We start from the raw sequence: 20,295 nt of genomic DNA, 5'->3' as shown, positions 1-20,295 counted from the left end.
AACTGAACTAGAACTGAACTAGAACTGAACTAGAACTAAACTAGAACTGAACTAGAACTGAACTAGAACTGAACTAGAACTGAACTAGAAATGAACTAGAACTGAACTAGAACTAGAACTGAACTAGAACTGAACTAGAACAGAACTAGAACAGAACTAGAACAGAACTAGAACAGAACTAGAACAGAACTAGAACAGAACTAGAACAGAACTAGAACAGAACTAGAACAGAACTAGAACAAAACTAGCATAGAACTAAAATAGAACTCGAACAGAACTAGGACATAAATAGAACATAAATAGAAAAAAACTAAAACATAACTAGAACAGAACTAGAACAAAACTAGAACAGAACTAAAAAAGAACTAGAACAGTAGTGATTTGTAGAAGAATTCAACAGGAAGTGAACTATAACTGAACTAAAAAAAGAAATGAAAGAAAACAAAGAAATGATCTAGAACAATTCTTTAACTGAACTAGAACGACATTTTTTTTTAACTAAAACTATACTAGTTACACAACCATATCAAATTCCAAACACTGCTGATACCATACAAACGTATTTAAAGTATATTCCATTAAAACAGGACTAAAATACATCAAAAATAAAAATATTTTATATGAAAAACTGAACACAATAACATTTAAAAAACCAAATAACATTGTAAATGTGTACATTTCCAAGAGGAACAGTATTGAATGGCGGTCTTATTGGTACTGGTTTTGGTCACAAAGTTCGAATGAACATATGAAACCAACGAACGAATGGTTGAATGAATGACTGTGTGAGTCAGTGAGGGAATAAATGAAATGGATAAAGCCTGGAAGGTAAATGTAGAGAATGTAGATAACGACATCTTGCGGTCGAATGCACTCACACATATGTATATTTTCAAAGGCTTGATGCTGTCGATGATGACTGGATGACTGGGTAGGATGTTGATAAAATATGGTACTTTTAATTTATTTGTATAAATGTTTTCATTTTTCTCTTCGGTTTTTTTTAATTTGTTTGCTTTCTATAAAAATTAAAATAGCGACGGTAACGGACGATATAGTGGTGCTATTTTTGCATTTTGACAAGAGCTGCTATCAAGTTTACATGTGTATTTTGTGGAGTTTGGACGAAGTGGAGCTAAAGTTTTATCTTACTTTATTATAGTAATCGGTAGTTTTACGAGCAGATATTTTATTTAGAATTTAAGTTAAAGCGATTCATAGCTTAATCGAATACCACGAATTTCTGAGATAAAACTGAACTAGAACTGAACTAGAACTGAACTAGAACTGAACTAGAACTGAACTAGAACTGAACTAGAACTGAACTAGAACTGAACTAGAACTGAACTAGAACTGAACTGAACTAGAACTGAACTAGAACTGAACTAGAACTGAACTAGAACTGAACTAGAACTGAACTAGAACTGAACTAGAACTGAACTAAAACTGAACTAAAACTGAACTAAAACTGAACTAAAACTGAACTAGAACTGAACTAGAACTGAACTAGAACTAAACTAGAACTGAACTAGAACTGAACTAGAACTGAACTAAAACTGAACTAGAACTGAACTAGAACTGAACTAGAACTGAACTAGAACTGAACTAGAACTGAACTAGAACTGAACTAGAACTGAACTAGAACTAAACTAGAACTGAACTAGAACTGAACTAGAACTGAACTAGAACTGAACTAGAAATGAACTAGAACTGAACTAGAACTAGAACTGAACTAGAAATGAACTAGAACTGAACTAGAATTAGAACTGAACTAGAACTGAACTAGAACTGAACTAGTTCTGAACTAGAACCGAACTAGAACTGAACTAGAACTAGAACTGAACTAAAACTGAACCAGAACTGAACTAGAACTGAACTAAAACTGAACTAGAACTGAACTAGAACTGAACTAGTTCTGAACTAGAACCGAACTAGAACTGAACTAGAACTGAACTAGAACTGAACTAGACCTGAACTAGAACTGAACTAGAACTGAACTAGAACTGAACTAGAACTGAACTAGAACTGAACTAGAACTGAACTAGAACTGAACTAGAACTGAACTAGAACTGAACTAGAACTAAAACTGAACGTTGAATTTATTTAAGGCATAAAAAATTTCTTCTATCCCACTGTTATAATATTTCTCTGTGCTGAATATGGAGACATTAAAAATACGCTGAATATGTTATTACAATTTAAATTGATTTTTATTTTTTTATTTTCTTCAATTCTGTTTCAGTTGGTGTTGCAGTCGTTTGTTTTACATATGAAATGTAATTGTTGTAGTTTTTATCCTGTTACATGCACTGAGGTTGGTTGTAAGATGAAGTGTTTTATTGAAAAACTTTTAGACCAAAAGGTTAAATGTCAAAATTGATTGGGTCATTGAAGTAAATTGAAAAGTACAGATACGAAAATATTGTAAAATTTATTTTTTTAAGTGAAATATTTTGAAGGAATTTATTTTAATTTTATGACATAGCATGCAGAAAATTTTAAAAGAATGTTCTTTTAACTAACATTCAGTATATTCGGAATTGGCGCCTTTATTTGGTTTTAAGAACCGGCATGTTTGGTGGATATTAAAGTTTCAGATATCCAAATAAAATATTCTAAGTTGTTATTTTTAAATTTATTACAAATACGAAAGTATTTTTTTGTTGAATTCATATCAAAATGAAAACAAATTTGGTTTGTTATAAAATATTTCTAATGTAATATTCATAGACCATTAAATCGCGATCACTCAAGTGTCCAATGTATGGGTAATAGTATTTCATTATTTATTGATTATGTTAAACAAATCAACTTATTTGTAATAACTTATTAAACTTGTTATTTGTAAGCAATAGTGAATACCGTTGCTTACAATCCTACTAGACAACTCTGTGTTAAAAGTATAAGTAAAAATCCATAAGTAATGTCTTCTGTAGAATTAATTTCATAACTGATCTAGTGCTTTATAGATTCAAGGCTCGTTGTAGGGTAACTAATAATCAATTATTCTTTTTTTGCATTCTCTTATTTATTTTGCCAAATCTATAGCGAAATGTTTACAAACAACAAGTAGGTGCATTATACAAAGTGTACAAACATGGAATTACCTTCACTCTTCACCAGTCAATTGCTGAGAGCATGTATTTTTAACTGATAAGAGCTGATAACGATAGCATTAAATACTTGTTAAATGACTTTGATTTGTACTCATTATTTAGTGTGTACATATCAGGAATGGAAATTTTTATATGTTTCACAGTAGTTTTGTTATAAAATTATCTTAAAAAGTACCAAGTTGCTTAAGGGACTTTTTTGAATTCATGAGATTTTTATACTTCATTAGCAAAAATTTAATGTTCATAAGAACATTAAAAGTTAAAATGGCATTTCCTATAGAGAGTATATATTTTTATATATGATTAAAAAAAGTTTTCCATCCCTGATTTAAATGTTTATTTGTTTTATATTTTCTTTTTTTTATCTCCATTCTTAAGTATTAAAACACGCTCTTAATTTGCGAGAGAACATGCAGTGGTCATAATGGAGAAAGTATACAAAAGGCATGAATGACAATTGCGATGCTTTAACTTAATTAAGGGCAAAGTTGCCAGAGTTTAAAATCAGATTGTTAATTATGGTAGCAAAATTATAGTAGACTGTAGTGTAGTCTATAGCTTAGTCTATAAAACTAATCTATAGTCTAGTCGATGATATAGTTTTTAGTCTAGCCTATATTCTAGTCTAATCTATAGTCAATATTCTAGTCCATATCCTATTCTACAATCTAATCCATAGTCTAGTCTTTACTCTAGTCTCTAGTTTAGTCCATTCCATAGTCTATAGTCTAGTCTATAGTCTAGTCTATAGTCTAGTCTATAGTCTAGTCTATAGTCTAGTCTATAGTCTAGTCTATAGTCTAGTCTATAGTCTAGTCTATAGTCTAGTCTATAGTCTAGTCTATAGTCTAGTCTATAGTCTAGTCTATAGTCTAGTCTATAGTCTAGTCTATAGTCTAGTCTATAGTCTAGTCTATAGTCTAGTCTATAGTCTAGTCTATAGTCTAGTCTATAATATAGTCTAAATTCTAGTCTATAGTCTGGTATATAGTCTAGTCTATAATCTATTATATAGTCTAGTCTATAGTCTTGTCTATAGACTAGTAGACAATTCAGTCTTAAGTATATTCTCTAGACTAACCTATAGTCTATATTCTAGTTTATGATATAGTCCATAAAAATTTTCCGCACAATTTTTTAGTAAAAATCTGGCACCACTGTTTTTTTAAGTTCTCATTTCTAAGTGCCCAGTAAAAAAATATCAAAATATTTAATCTAAAAAAAAACTAAAAAGCAAGAATAAACAAACAAATAACAAACAACAATAAAATGCATCACTTTACCCAAAAAGCGATAATAAACAATTGTAATATTATTTGTTTTTTATTTTCTACTTTCCTGATATATATTTTTTAATAATCTGCCTCAAACATGCTCAGAATACAATCAGTTTTTGTTTTGCTCTTTACGCGTTAGCACCGAAAAAAATAATAAAACCAAAAATTTAATAATAAGTTCTACTGCAAAAAGTGTTTAATAAAAAAGTATACAACATCAAAAAATAAAGTAATTAAAAACGAAAAATTTGCCACATTTATAATTAAAAACTAAGAAAAAAACATTTGATTGGGAATTCACCAGAAAGGTTTCAATTCAATACAAATTAAACCAGGTAAAATGAAAACATTGAAGAAAAAGTATAATACCGGCTAGTTTTGCAGTTCATTGACTGTGTGGTGTGTTGACTATATTTCTGCCTTTTTTGTTGTCTGCTGTTTTTGTCCAAATAAGAAGTTTTTTGTTATGACAAGTGTGCGAATGAGTGTTTTTTCTGAGTGGTTGTTTTATTATGATTTTTTTATATTTTACTCTTTGCAATTTTTATTTTGTTTGTTTTGTATTCTCTATAATACTCTTTATGTTGGTATAGGTATTTGCCGTTAAAAAAGAGATATTGGATTTTAAAGAGAAATTTATTAAGTTAGAGCTATAGTGAGAAATATTAAATACTTTTGCCAACAGTGTTTTATATGCTTTTATTACTTGTTATAAATTTATCTAGATATTGAAGTGTTCAAAATAAATGTAGACACTTCAAATTTACATTGATAACAATGATGGAATAATCAAATCAAACATAAGCATAATAGAAATTAATTTTGTATACCCTACAACACTGTAGTAGGGAGGGTATTATATGTTTGTGCTAATGTTTGTAACACCCAAAAATATTGGTCCTTCACATTATATAATACTAATCGGCATTGAAACAACACCGAGTCTATTAAGCTATGTCCGACGGTCCATCTGTATGTGTGTCCATGTAAAGCAATATTCAATTAGATAATATCTGATAAATTGTGACATATACTTTTTGAAATAGGTCCATTATTTCTCCAACCTCCATACAACCTTAAAATTTCCCTTCTCTCGAATAGGACTCTTGAGATAATAGTTATTTTGTATGTTGTAGTTAGAAAAATCGACAAAACTTAGTTTTATAAAAGTCTAAATAACACTGAATATTTTTGAAAAGGTAGGACCTCTTTCGATCCTAGTCAGCACACAAACTCTTTTTCAAAAATAACCTCAAGGTCTATATTTACTAATAAACACTAATTACACGGCGAAATTATACATAAATAAGTTCGTAGTTTTAGTTCAGCTGTAGTGCAGTTGCAGTTCAAGTTAAGTTCTAGTTCAGCTTTCGTTCAGTTCTAGCTCAGTTCTAGATCAGTTCTAGTTCAGTTGTAGTTCAGTTGTAGTTCAGTTGTAGTTCAGTTGTAGTTCAGTTCTAGTTCAGTTCTAGTTCAGTTCTAGTTCAGTTCTAGTTCAGTTCTAGTTCAGTTCTAGTTCAGTTCTAGTTCAGTTCTAGTTCAGTTCTAGTTCAGTTCTAGTTCAGTTCTAGTTCAGTTCTAGTTCAGTTCTAGTTCAGTTCAGTTCTAGTTCAGTTCTAGTTCAGTTCTAGTTCTAGTTCAGTTCAAGTTCAGTTCTAGTTCAGTTCTAGTTCAGTTCTAGTTCAGTTCTAGTTCAGTTCTAATTCTTTTTTAGTTCAGTTTTAGTTCAGGTCTTGTTCAGGTCTAATTCAGTTCAAGTTCAGTTCTAGTTTAGTTCTAGTTCAGTTCTAGTTCAGTTCTAGTTCAGTTCTAGTTCAGTTCTAGTTCAGTTCTAGTTCAGTTCTAGTTCAGTTCTAGTTCAGTTCTAGTTCAGTTCTAGTTCAGTTCTAGTTCAGTTCTAGTTCAGTTCTAGTTCAGTTCTAGTTCAGTTCTAGTTCAGTTCTAGTTCAGTTCTAGTTCAGTTCTAGTTCAGTTCTAGTTCAGTTCTAGTTGTTTTCTTTTTTTTCAGTTCTAGTTCAGTTCTAGTTCAGTTCTAGTTCAGTTCTAGTTCAGTTCAGTTCAGTTCAGTTCTAGTTCAGTTCAGTTCTAGTTCAGTTCTAGTTCAGTTCTAGTTCAGTTCTAGTTCAGTTCTAGTTCAGTTCAGTTTCTAGTTCAGTTCTAGTTCAGTTCTAGTTCTAGTTCAGTTCAAGTTCAGTTCTAGTTCAGTTCTAGTTCAGTTCTAGTTCAGTTCTAGTTCAGTTCTAGTTCTTTTTTTAGTTCAGTTTTAGTTCAGTCTTGTTCAGTTCTAGTTCAGTTCTAGTTCAGTTCTAGTTCAGTTCTAGTTCAGTTCTAGTTCAGTTCTAGTTCAGTTCTAGTTCAGTTCTAGTTCAGTTCTAGTTCAGTTCTAGTTCAGTTCTAGTTCAGTTCTAGTTCAGTTCTAGTTCAGTTCTAGTTCAGTTCTAGTTCAGTTCTAGTTCAGTTCTAGTTCAGTTCTAGTTCAGTTCTAGTTCAGTTCTAGTTCAGTTCTAGTTCAGTTCTAGTTCAGTTCTAGTTCAGTTCTAGTTCAGTTCTAGTTCAGTTCTAGTTCAGTTCTAGTTCAGTTCTAGTTCAGTTCTAGTTCAGTTCTAGTTCAGTTCTAGTTCAGTTCTAGTTCAGTTCTAGTTCAGTTCTAGTTCAGTTCTAGTTCAGTTCTAGTTCAGTTCTAGTTCAGTTCTAGTTCAGTTCTAGTTCAGTTCTAGTTCAGTTCTAGGTCAGTTCTAGTTCAGTTCTATCTCAGTTCTTGTTCAGTTCTAATTCAGTTCTAGTTCAGTTCTAATTCAGTTCTAGTTCAGTTCTATCTCAGTTCTTGTTCAGTTCTAATTCAGTTCTAGTTCAGTTCTAATTCAGTTCTAGTTCAGTCAGAAATAACATCGTAATTAGATTCATTTGGACTTCAATAGGTAAAATCGATTGAGTGAATTTAGATGTTATCACTGCATAATAGGTGAGATAATCTTTAATTATATTTGGTACCATAATTTACTTATATACATATATCTAAGTAAATAATTACAACTGACCTAGATAAGTAGATTTGCTTAAAAGAAGTGGAAATTTAAATTTACAATTATAACTAAGTATTATTATTTATAATAAATCCTTTACTTTAACAACAAACAAAATTTTTCATTTTATAATTACGGAACAAACATTTTTCCTTTCAAAAATAAATTAAGCTCCAAAAGAAGCCAAAAACTATCAGCAACAACATCATTATCATAATTAGTGACAAGTGACTAAATAAAAATAAAATAGAATTTATATACAAACGAAGAAGAGCAAAAAAAAAGTATATAAAAAACTATAAAGTATTAAAAGATGCCTTCCACGTCAACCACTACATTACCAACGTTCGAAGACATTCTGGAAAAGGCGAAAACGACATTTCGTCAAAATTTTGGCCATGAGCCAGAATTGGCCTGTTGTGCACCGGGACGTGTTAATTTGATTGGTGAACATGTTGATTACAATGATGGTTATGTTTTGCCAATGGTAAGTATATTTTCGTTTGCTTCCCTTTTGTTAAGTTTTTCTTTTTTTTATAATAAGATTTCATATGCACAAACTAATTAGAGAAAAATAGTATAAATATTAAGATTTAAATATCAAACAGAAGCCAAAGAAATGGAAAAAATAATTAAAATGAAATGACTAATTTCTTTAACCATTAATTTTATTTTATTTCTTTTGTGTTTATAATTCTTAAAGGCTTTGCCAATGGTAACGGTGATTGTGGGAGGTAAAGATGGTGGAGCAACTGGCAATGAAGTCGACATAATTACCTGCTGTCCTGGAGCAGATGAACCCAGGCGTAGTAAATTCTCTTTAGTTAATTTAAAAGCTGGTGAGAAACCAAAGTGAGTTGTTCTATTTTTTCTGTTTTGTTTATTTTTTTCAGAAATTTTAGTTTAGTGGGTTTTAGTATTAAGAAGTTAAAGCAATTTATTTTATAAATAGCATTTTGACTAAATTGTATATCGATATATACCGGGTCTATCATTTCATACATTTTACAATGAGCTAAATCCTGTTGGTATGGTCGTGCTATTGATTTTTAAGCACATTATATGGTCCCAGTAGAATATTTTCAACTTTTGGTAATGAGTATTGTAGATAATGTAGTTATTTCATACATTACTTGGTAATGAGCATTTTTGTAAAATCGTCTGTAACTAGTTAGTTACTGACCCAAAAAGTAACTATGTACTTATATTTTCCTCCAATATTACCTGAAAAATTACATGGGTAAGTAAAGATTTTACTGGAGAACGATTTTAATATTCCATCAAGTAATGCGCCTTAATTAAGATGATTTTGACATACTTTTTTAAATTTTGGTTGCGGAGAGAACAAGCAAATATACAAAATCTTATGAGAAAGCAAAGTAAATAAGTATAAGATAAAGGTTATTACATCAACAATTTTTGGCCGTAATCGAAATCGAACATGATTCCACTAAAAGAGGTTTATATTCCGAATCCAAGTAGGAGAGAAACAACTTAACTTTGATAACGATCCACCAAAAAAAAAACGAAAAGGAAATAGAGCAAAATTTATCCAAAACATTTTTAGGGCACGTACGGGTTTTCTATATACGGATCGAGAAAATCTATCAAATCTCTCGTTAAGGAAACGATTTGAAATAAAAAGCCTTGACTGTATGAAAGAGAAAGCTAGGGGTGTTTCCGACTCCACCTCAGAAAATATTGAAATCTCTTGAAGGTGAGAACTTTATGTTAATTAAAAAGAGAAAAAACTACATTTAAGAAGAAATTAGACTAAAGACGAAACTCATTGAAAGCGTTTGAAAATAAATATGGAGAAGCTGAGAAAATCTCTCGCTAGGAAAAGGAATTGAAATAAAGAGAGACCTCGACTGCACAAAAAAAGAAGAGGTAGGATTCTTACTTTACTTCAGCTGATTTTGGACATCTTAAAGATCATAACTATAAAGAGAGAGGAGAAACTTAATTGAGGTAGAAAATGAGACCATAGTTTGAATCCTGGAGGGATAGAAAACTTGGCGAAGCCAAAAACATCTTTAAAGGTTCATTTAAGCAAAAAGTATATAATGACATGGATCTGGAAGGTCTATGGTAATCAGTATTATATTTTCTATGCAATAACTGATATTGGATGAGGGATATTAATCACAAAAATTAATACATACAGATGATTTCATCGATATTCGCCGTCTCCTATGTCAGGTTAAGGTTTCAAACTCGAAGTAAATGATGATAAGTATAGTGATGATAATCATTCAAATCTTCCGTTATATAAAAAATCTAAAAACGGAATTGATATATATACGCTAATAAGTATCGCAATCTTATCTCAGTTGCTACGTATTAGACATACATAAAACATCTATTAAAAAGAGGAAAATGCAAAAGAATGATGATCAATTAACTGCGTTTAAGTTGTATTAAATAACAGATTATTACTATATATCGAGTGGTGCATTTTGAAGATCAATCTATCTATCAATGACATACTCTCTCTGTTTTCGCTACTGAGTAGTAAGGTGTTTATTGTCAAAGGCAATATCGGAATGATCTTTTGAAAACTTACATATATAGAAAAGTCGAAAAATTTTACTTTATTAATAGTAAGTATCCCACGATGTCGGGATGATGTGGTTGAAAAAATGATCAGGTGTATATTTAAGTGAGCTCTCTTGTACTCGATCTTCGGAGAACTTATATACATAGTACAGCCAAAAAAATTGCTATATTAAGCGAAAGTATCCCCCGATATCGGAATGATCTGTTTGGAAAAATGATCAGGAAAGTATTTAAGTGAGTTCGAGACCTGCGAAATGCAGTGAGCTCTCTTGCACTCGTTTTATTCGCAAATGTATAAAAAACCTACAAAACCAATCAAAGATCAAGTTTTTTACTCTCTGCCTTTCACTGTTCTCGACTTATCATATCAATGATAAAGCTGACATTTTGTGCTAAAATTTCACGAATGGCTTCGATGATATATCAACTGTGCCGGAAATTTGATCATTATACTCTTCTACGTAGAAGTTTTAGAAAGCAAGCTCCCTAATTGAGAAGATCACAACAATGAAAATCCTTTCATTTTTGAATTTTTCGATTAAATATTAAATCACTTTTCAAATTATTCCTCTAATTTCTTTGAAATCTTTACTTGGTTTTTGCTTTAATCAAAGATAAGCTGTTTCTCTCACTTAAGTCATAGTCTTAAACAAATGCAGCCAGCAAAGAAAAAAACAAATCACCTTAATTTTGCTAAATGATGTCCCACAAAAATGTCCTCCAATTTACGTTTTAAAATTTTTAGTTTTAACAGGATAAATTATGCATGCATAGAACAAACTTAATCATTGACTAGGGAGAAAGACAAACTTGTAAAGGTAAAGATGCAAAGAAAGAAAATACTACGCGAATTTTCTATTTATTTCCTTATCTAGTTTTTGCATTTCTTGTCTTCGTTTTTTCGTTTTTTTTCGAAAGTGTGGACTATTTAAAAGTTTTACAGTTTTACATTACTTAGGAATCGCTCTAAGCGTTCATCACCTGTCTTACTGTGTTTTTTTTTTTTTGCCAAATAACTAGTAAAACGGAAGAAACCAAACTGCTTAAATCTAAAAAAAGAGAAAGACCAGCAAAATAAACAATAGTTTTTCGTTTTTCCCCAAAAGCAAGCAGCATAGTAACGTTATACCATTGTGTTCTCAAAACGAAATGAACAGAATAAAACTACATGTTTTTGTGATGCGTCCAGTTGTCATACTACCGTACGTCTCAGGGTAACGTCTGTCCTGCTGTCAGCCATTGCGTCTATGTTGTACTTCAACTTCAATGTTAATTTTTTTTTTGCAAGTTACTTAACATTTTTGGCTTTTCTTAGTAAATAGACGGACAACTTGCTCTTTTTTGGTTAGTGTTTTTTTGTTGGATTTTTTGGTTCCTTAAAAACTGACATTTGCATTTTATGCAAACATTCAGACAAAATATTCCAATGCACATACATTTTCCTACACATGTTAAGCTAGAGACTTAGTCAGCGTTGTTCTGAGTTCTTTGCCAGGATCCTAAATGTTGACTTCCTTATATTTTCTTGGTTGAATTGTTTGGACAAGTGATTGTTTTTTGAAAAGAAATAAAAAATAACTCACTTTTTCTAAGTAGACTTAAGTTGTCTAGCGAGAAAGGAAAACAACAGACCATACAACGAGAAAACTCTCTTGAAACAACTACGAATTGGGATCTTATTATCTAGAGGGTTTTGAATAGGTTCTACACAAGTTTAAACAACAAATTTGGACTTTACTAAAAGAGTTGAACCTCGAGAACGCTAAACATGAGATGAAAAGAGTAAGCATCATTGAAGTTAGTTAGTTTGAAAAGAGGATGCATATACCTCAAATCCCGAGATATACACCTAGACCTCTATCGGGCCTGTTGTGTGCTCCTTACCCAGTGTCTCAGATGGGAATCGAACCCACCACCTCAACCAGACTAGAACACTGACCTACCGGAGGCCAAGCATCACTGAAACATTGTAATATTTTTCTATTTCATCTTTACAACAAACATATTTTTGGAATATTTAAAATTCTTTAGTTTTTAATATTAACGACAATATTTTATTTATTCTTACACACCTTTTGACATCGGTCAGTGTCATCTGACAAATTGACTTTCACAAAGCCTTTTTTCAACTTTCTTATCTCCATAACTTTTGCATTTATTTACTTTTGTTCTTTGGAGCACACAATAAATTGCACAAATTTTTTGTTAAGTGTATTTATCATCATTCATAGTTCTGTAAACAAATGTATGAAGAACTATGATTTATCAGGTAACTATTGTTTGGTTTGTAACAAACCATTGCAAACAAAACCAAACAACTGACCCCCAAAAGGTCCACAAATATGTATAATCAGATAAAAAAAAGACAGTTAACTAAAACTCTACGACATGCTACTAACCAAAAACGTACTATAAATATTTATTTAAACATACAGAGTGATGGAAAATTTTGGGTACAGATTTTGCTCAAGGGGATTTATATATAAAGAAAACTGATTTTTATATAGAATATAAAGTTTAAACATATTGCTCCGTTTCCTTAACTAATCTTCTGTCGGAATAACTATAAGAAATTTGAGGGTTTTTCAAAATATGATTCTCTCCAAAATAAATACCAAAATGTCAGCAAAATATGATATTTGGCCGATTTCGCTATGCGTAAGGAACTTCTTTAAAGACCAAATTTAAAAAGCTGTCGCATAGTTGTTGTTGTTGTTTTAGCAGCTTGCAAAGTCGGTGTGGCTGGGTAGACAATTCTTAGGTAAGGTTAATTTGACAGCCACCCGAGGCAAAGCTCACTTGAGTTCAAATAGGACCCGTTGGGCTACCAAGATATTAACACTTCACCAATTGTCCTTATTGAAGAGTGCTGAACAATTTCAGCTTTTTGCACCTGTAGATGAAGATGTTAATCCTTGCTCATCTGACAGACAGTTTTTGTCTACGATTGTACACGACTAAACATTGCCTTCCTAAGATCGTCAAAAACGGGGCTGTGACATAGAAAATGCTCTGTGCTGTCATTTTCCTCCTCATCCTTGCAGCTGGTACAAAAATAATTGTATGAAGGAAGTTTAAGCCTCTGCGCATTAATGCCCTATGGTCAATTGTTTTATCGATACTACAATGGAATGTGTTCATTTGAAATTAGGGAACTCGTTTCCGATACCCCAATATTCTTGCGTAACACACGTCTTTCTTCAAGAACACACCCATTTGTGGTAGATTAACCAGTGGACCGCACAAAACACATTACCGGGAAAATTCGGCTGAAGAATCCGCACTGTTCGTATGTGGAATAAACTTCCTGAAGAGATATTCCCTACCACTTTCGATATAGAAAGATTTAAATCAAATGTCCACAAACACTATTCCCACTATCCACCTTCCCACAACTAATTTTCCTAGTTCCAACAAAATGCTTCGCATAAGTAGGGGTCATTCCCTGAGTGCTGGTCTAATTAAAAAAAAAGCCTGAGAAACAGGTTTTCGTTATTGGAACACTACTGGCTTTAAGTAATGATAGAGCCTAATTTGGGTTATCCTATCCTAATGTATATACATCAAATCCGAAGAAATACACTTAGGCCTGTATCTACCTGTTCTAAGGTCCTTAACCAGACTCTAACCACTAACCTACTGGATGCTGACTCCAATCGGACTGAATACGATCGCCCAAGTTTCTATAGTTGGCACCGTCTTCTAAATAAAGCAGGTACATTAACTAGGCTTTGTCATAGATTATCCCAGATCTGTAGCAACTGACCCTTTTTTTGGAAAAGAACACTCGACAACATTGAAACTATTAAAACTACAATAATGTGATAGACCAGTTCCTATTAGATTGAAAGTCGTAAGTTTAGAACTCAACTTGGATTTTGCAACCAAAATAATGGGCGGACAATATTAGGAAACTTATAAATATAAACGGCACTGATATGAGCGTTCCCATGAATTAAGATAATAAGACTCTTTTAAATAACTTAATTGATAACGCATCGAAATACTGGATTTATGTCGTACGAAATTGGAATCTAGTGAATTACTAAGATTTACGTCCTTCAATCTGGACTTTTTTTGGATATGACTTTACACTTTATTTTGACGTCTATTGATCATTTTTAATGAAAAAAATGGAAAAAGTGTTTTCGAAGGATATTACAGGATATTATCCTTTTTATCAAATTCTAAAAGATAACGTTATTTCCTAGGGAAATAACCATTTACTGTAGCTGTGAACGCTCTAAATTAAAAAAAACGACAAAAATCTAGGGACGCCGGTCTCCCGCATACTTGAAAGAGTTAAAGATACGACAGGATTCACAGAGCAATATATAATTTCGCTTTTTAAGAACAAGTAATAGGAAGAAATTTAGAAATCTGACATCTGCAGAAATAGTTCCTTTGTAATATTCATTCAGTTGGATATCAATATTAGGTTTAAATTTTTGTATAAACATTTCTTTACCACACTGTAAGACTACAAACACAAACTAAAAATACAAACAAAACAAAAGTTTTGTTTTATAAGGAACTAACCAACAAACGTACAAACATTTATCCAACAAAGTGTCGAGGAACAAACTTTACCTGTAAAGTTTATATATACGAACTGAACACTTTGGAAACCCCCGAAAAAAATTTTACCACTAAATGACTGAAAGGATGATAGGGAAACAAACATAAAGTTGTTTTTATACTCGTTATTGTAGTTGTAGCTAGTTTACACTTTAAAGTGGGCATTTAATAAAGTTTATTTTACATTTTACCAGGAAAATTTTCATCTTTGTTTAAATGGTAGGTTTTAAGTTTAAAGTAAAAAAATTAAATATTTTACAATTCTTAGTACAACAATTTTGTATAATTGTTCTTTTGTTGTTGTTGTTGTTGCTGCTGTTAATTTTCCAGATGGTCAAACTATATAAAAGGTGTAATTCATAGTTTCATGGAAACCGTTGTTGGCGTTACTATTTCTCCGGCTGGCAGTGGAAATGGTGGTAATATATTCATTGGTTTTAATGCGGTCATTGTGAGTAATGTGCCAGTTGGGGCTGGTTTATCGTCCAGTGCTGCCATTGAAGTGGCCACATTGACATTTCTAGAACATTTTACCGGTCACAAGGTGGAAAGGTATGTATTGTAAATTATTTCCTTGTTGCTTCTGCTGCTGCCATTTGTTGTTCTCCTTATTGTTTAACAATACTACAATAAGTATAATGTTTATTTTACCAACAGCAGCAGCAAGAGCCACAAATGAAAATTCAAAAAAAAAAAAAAAAACTTTTTCTTTTATTTTATATTTTTACATGTATTTTCTCGTAATTTTTATTAAAATGACCAGTTTTTTATTACTATTATTTTTTTGTAATTATTTGCAATTTTTATGTTTTATTCTAGTGATGCCAAGCGTGCTTTGATTTGCCAGGCAGCTGAGCATAAATTTGTTGGTATGCCCTGCGGCATTATGGATCAAATGATTTCAGTGGCTGGACAAAAGGATCATGCTTTAATGTTAGATTGTCGGTAAGTATATATGTATGTATAACTTACCAAAGTTTTTGTAATTTCTGCTTATAAGGCTGTGGTTGTAGAATTAAGTAAGAAATTTCCTAAAAAGAGAAAAAATAAGAATAAAAATGTTATAGATTTTTAAAAATTTTCTATACATAAAAAATACATTTTTAAACATTTTCTATAAAAAAGAATTTTGGCGAAATTTTTTTTGAAAAGGGTTATTTTCGAAAGTTTTTTAAAAAAGTAATTTTTAAATAATATATAAATTTTTGAAAAATTTCTAAAAACAGAAAATAATTTCCATAAACGTACAGTTTTTATTTTTTATATATATAGAATTTTTTGAAAATTTTCTATAAAATTTCTATAAAAATTTTAATTTACGAAAAACTTTCTTTAAAAAAAATTGGAATTTCGAACGTTTTCTATAAAAACTGGCAATTTCCCAAAAAAAAAAAATAGGTATCCGAAAAATTTGCTAAAAACTATTGAAGTTTCCGAAATTTCTCAAAAAATAGAAATTTTTTAAATTACCTTTTAACAACTAGAAATTTGTAAAATTTTTCTTTAAAAACTAAACTTAAAAAAATTGAAATTTTACAATTTCTATAAAAAATTAAATTTCCGTATAAAGGATCTTAAAATTTTATAAAAAAAGGAAATATAATTAATGGAAATTTTTCTATTTAAAAATAAACATTTTTAAAAAATTAAAAAGTTAAATTTTCTATAAAATTTAAGATTTCAAATTTTTTCTAAAAAAAATTTCTATTAAAATAAAATTTTCTAATATTTGTTTAAAAAGTAAAATTCTCTAAAAAAGGATAAAATGTTTTCAAAATTTTTGAAAAATTTCTAGAAAAAAATAAAAAGGCAAAATATTTGTAATTTTTCTTTAAAAACTAATAATTTTCGAAAATTTGCTAGAAAAAATAAAAATTTTAAAATATTTTTTTAATGGAAATTTTTGTTTAATTGCCTATTAAAAAATAAATTTTACAAAATTAAAAATTTCAAAATTTTTCTAAAAAAATGGAAATTTTCGAAAATTCCTTTTAAAATCTAGAAATTACCCATTTTTTTAAAAAACAGGTAATTTCCTAAATATTTTTAAAGAATTTTCGATAATTTTCTAAAAAAAAATATTTTTAATAGATATTTCAGAAAATTTTCTTTAAAAACTAGAAATTTCACAATTTCTATAAAAATTTTGAATTTTATACGTAAAGATTTATAGTAAATTTTATATCAAAAAATCATTTTAAAAAATTTGATTAAAAAGTAAATTCCAAAATTTAAAAAAAAAGAAATTTTGAAAAAAAAAAATTTATCAAAATTTTTCTTAAGAATCTAGGAATTTCAGAAAATTTTTTTCAAACATTTTTTTAGAAGAAATTTTTCTTTAAAAACTAGAGCTAGGTTCATTTTTATAGAAAAGTCAAAAAGTACCTTTTGAAAAACGAAAAAGTATCAACAAAACCCTTTTTATAGGTCCTCACATAAGCAGGGTTCTGCATACCTAATTTTATATTTCTAGGTTCAAAATTATAAAAAATTTAAAAAGTACCTTTTGAAAAACGAAAAAGTACCAAAAAGATTCCATTTATGAGTTCTGTCCTAATTCCGACTGTACATACTTAACCCTGCTATGGGTTCTCACTTAAGCCGGGCGCCACATACTTATTTTCACGTTTCTTGGTTAAATATTATAGAAAATTCATTTCATTTCATTTTTCATTTCATTTATTATTTGTAATCAAAAAGCCAATGTAGGCCAAAAGGTGATTACATATTTAAAACATAATTTAACACAAAAGTTTATTAATGAATCTTAATAATAAAAGTATAAAATTAATACAAATTATTTATATCTAAGCACAAACATGGAGCTACAAAAAAACAAAAGGTTTATATAAATATCTTGAATATCAACAACGAAAAATTTTGTATTAGTTCATGAGATCAATAATCATTTTTACAAAAACTCCAGTGGATTTAGTAAAGTTTCGATCAGTATATGGTATTAAGTTGTTCCATAAACGTATTACACGTATAACGTAGGATTTTTGCATAATAATTGTGTTAAACCTGGGGCAAATTAGAGAACAAGTGCGCGAAGAATTTGAAAAATTGAATCTAGAGATCAAATATAAAGGTGTATTGATTTTTATGATTTATAAAAAATAGTAAGCAATCTAACATTAATGAAATTCTCAAAAGTGCACCCTAAAAAATCAAAAACATATTCCGTAACATGATCTCTAGGACGCAGATGGTAGATATACCGAATGATTCTATTAAAGCACATTTTTCTAAGTCTTAACAAATTCGATGCACTTGTTCCAGAAAATACCTCTAGTCCGTACAACAAAATGGCATAAGAAGTAAATGACCGATTTGTTTTCTAATTCTCTCCGGTAAGTTATAACACGTATTATAAATTCTTCTCAATACAAAAAGAGTCCTTGAGATTACAAAATTAATATGTTGGGAAAACAGAAGAGCATCATCCACATATATTCCTAAAACTTTAATACATGAAACTATGTCTATTAAAGCTCCATTAACTGAAATTATAGGCGTAATCGCATCTTTAACTCCAAAAAACATTGCTTTCGATTTGGAGACGTTTAAAATTATAAAATTATCAACGCACCAAGAATCAATAGTCTGCATGCAAGCATTAATGTTCTGGTTTAGTTGATAAATTGAATTAGAAACAGCCACTAATTGTAGGTCATCCGCATAAAAAAATCCTTTTAAAGGTAACAAATTATTCAAAATATCGTTTATGTACAATAAAAATAATAGAGGGCCCAATATTGATCCCTGAGGGACACCTCGAAATAAATTTTTGGTCGATGAAAATGATTCCTTGATTTGGACATATTGAGACCTGCCCCTAACAAACGTGTCAATCAACCGACATGCAGAGGTGGAAAATCGATAAATGGAAAATAATTTATTGAGTAGAACCTCGTGAGAAATAGACTCAAACGCTCTACTGAAGTCTAGGCTAATAATGGAGGCTAGTTCCTTTCGGTCCACAGCACTACGCACCTCCTCAGTAATATTCAATAAAAGATTAGTAGCGTTATAACCCTTTCTAAAACCAAACTGTCCTTCCGATATAAATCCATTTTCCTCTACGTACCCTGTTAATTGTTTATTGATCAAAATCTCAAGAATTTTAGAAAAAATATTAACGACACTAATTGGACGAAAATAAGATAATTCCAATGGATTTTTTACCTTAGGCACTGGCACAACTCTTGCATTTTTCCAATTCTTTGGGTATTGAGAGGTAGTAAGAATGGTATTATAACAATATGTCAAGTGAGAACAAATCATTGCAAAAATTAATTTTAAAAACTTTAAAGGTAGATCATCTGGACCCGCACAATTAGATTTTATGCTCATAAAGGCATTCCACACCTCAGGCTCATCAATATTTCGAAAAGAAAAATCATTATATGAATTGTTTCCATATTGACAATACATAATAGAAGGTGGGTTTGTAATAGGAGGTAGAATAAAAAAATCGTTACAATCTTCGACATCGATATTACATGTGCCATTATAGTTATTGTCGGCAACACCTATATTTCTCAACTCCTTCCAAATTGTAGAAGAGTCCCCAGATGAAAATAAATTGCGACAATATCTATCTCTATTTTTCCTTATCACAGACTTTAATTTATTTCTGTACTTACAGAAGGTAACCCATCTTTCATGACTATTTAACTCTAAGTAAGCCCTGTAGGCAAAATTTCTATTTTCTTTCGCAATGCAAACGTCTCTACTCTGCATCCAATCACATTTCTGTCTTACTTTCACTACCTTCACCGGAATATGTTTTTCATAAATTCCTTTTAACTGTCGAGTGAAAAAGTCAATCTGAAAAGTAGTATCGGATGTATTATAGATAGGACTAAAGTCAATTTGGTCAAAATCATAAACGCAATCATCAATATTGAACCTACTATAATCCCTAATACATATTTTATCATCCTCTTTATCCAATTTTATATCATATGAAATAAAAATCGCAGCGTGGTTAGAATTTAGTGCTGGAAAACAATACTGACCGTTTTTACAAACCAAATTTGGGAAAGAGACTAAAAAATAATCTATTAATGAATAACTATTGAAACGAGTGTCTACATGTGTAGGTATACTATTATGTATTACGCCCAACCCCAGAGAAGCACTTTCTGCCCTCATCATGTCACCATTGTTGTATAAATTTATGTTAAAATCTCCTGTAATAATAATATGATTATATTTTGACGACAAATCCGCTAATTCCTCCTCACAACCGCGAAAGTTTCCATGTGGTAAATACATCACTCCTAAAAGAACTCTAACTAACCTGTTAGCTCTAATCTCAACAAACAAACCTTCGCAATTTCCTTCATCATCGAAAGTGTGGACCATTCTAGTATTAAGCCCATTTTTTATATACATACAAACACCACCACCGCGCATATATCTTCTGTCACTTCTGTATATGTGATAACCGTCAATTTTTATCGCACTATCCAAAATGTAATGATGCAGCCATGTTTCAGAAATAGCTATTACGTCAAAAATACTATTCTTAAAAATGTGTCTAATCTCTTCTAACTTGGTGGAATTAGCCCTAGGCACAATACTCTGAGCATTGATATGCACCACATTTAAATTAGTTTGTCTCAGATTAAGTCTATTTAATAATTCGTTGTTGATAGTATCTCCAAGATTGTTAACCATTACAAGTAAAAAGTAAACCACTCCATATTTGTGCAAAGAAATTTAATTTGTAAT

At 30.4% G+C, this 20,295-nt stretch overlaps 1 protein-coding gene across 1 annotated transcript; it reads left to right on the top strand.

Annotated features, from left to right (window-relative positions):
* Window positions 1-4,543: 4,543 nt before the first annotated feature.
* Window positions 4,544-15,519, top strand: LOC111689009 (galactokinase-like). The gene is made up of 5 exons (XM_023451510.2): window positions 4,544-4,728; window positions 7,588-7,903; window positions 8,120-8,268; window positions 14,884-15,105; window positions 15,373-15,519. Exons 2-5 carry the CDS (start codon window positions 7,730-7,732, stop codon window positions 15,500-15,502), a joined length of 675 nt encoding a protein of 224 aa, XP_023307278.2. The 5' UTR covers window positions 4,544-4,728; window positions 7,588-7,729; the 3' UTR covers window positions 15,503-15,519.
* The last annotated feature ends 4,776 nt before the right edge of the window (window positions 15,520-20,295 follow it).

The sequence above is a fragment of the Lucilia cuprina genome, chromosome 3, assembly GCF_022045245.1.
Source record: "Lucilia cuprina isolate Lc7/37 chromosome 3, ASM2204524v1, whole genome shotgun sequence".
In the NCBI taxonomy this organism is placed as follows: Eukaryota; Metazoa; Arthropoda; class Insecta; order Diptera; family Calliphoridae; genus Lucilia; species Lucilia cuprina.
Note: the sequence above shows the minus strand (reverse complement) of the source record. Positions and strands in the feature narration are given on the sequence as shown.

Bases quoted from the DNA above. Each gene is read 5' to 3' on its own strand.
- LOC111689009 (XM_023451510.2), top strand. From the start codon at position 7,730: ATGCCTTCCACGTCAACCACTACATTACCAACGTTCGAAGACATTCTG. The intron at 7,904-8,119 runs GTAAGTATATTT...TAATTCTTAAAG, and splicing joins ATGGTTATGTTTTGCCAATG to GCTTTGCCAATGGTAACGGT. The intron at 15,106-15,372 runs GTATGTATTGTA...GTTTTATTCTAG, and splicing joins ACCGGTCACAAGGTGGAAAG to TGATGCCAAGCGTGCTTTGA.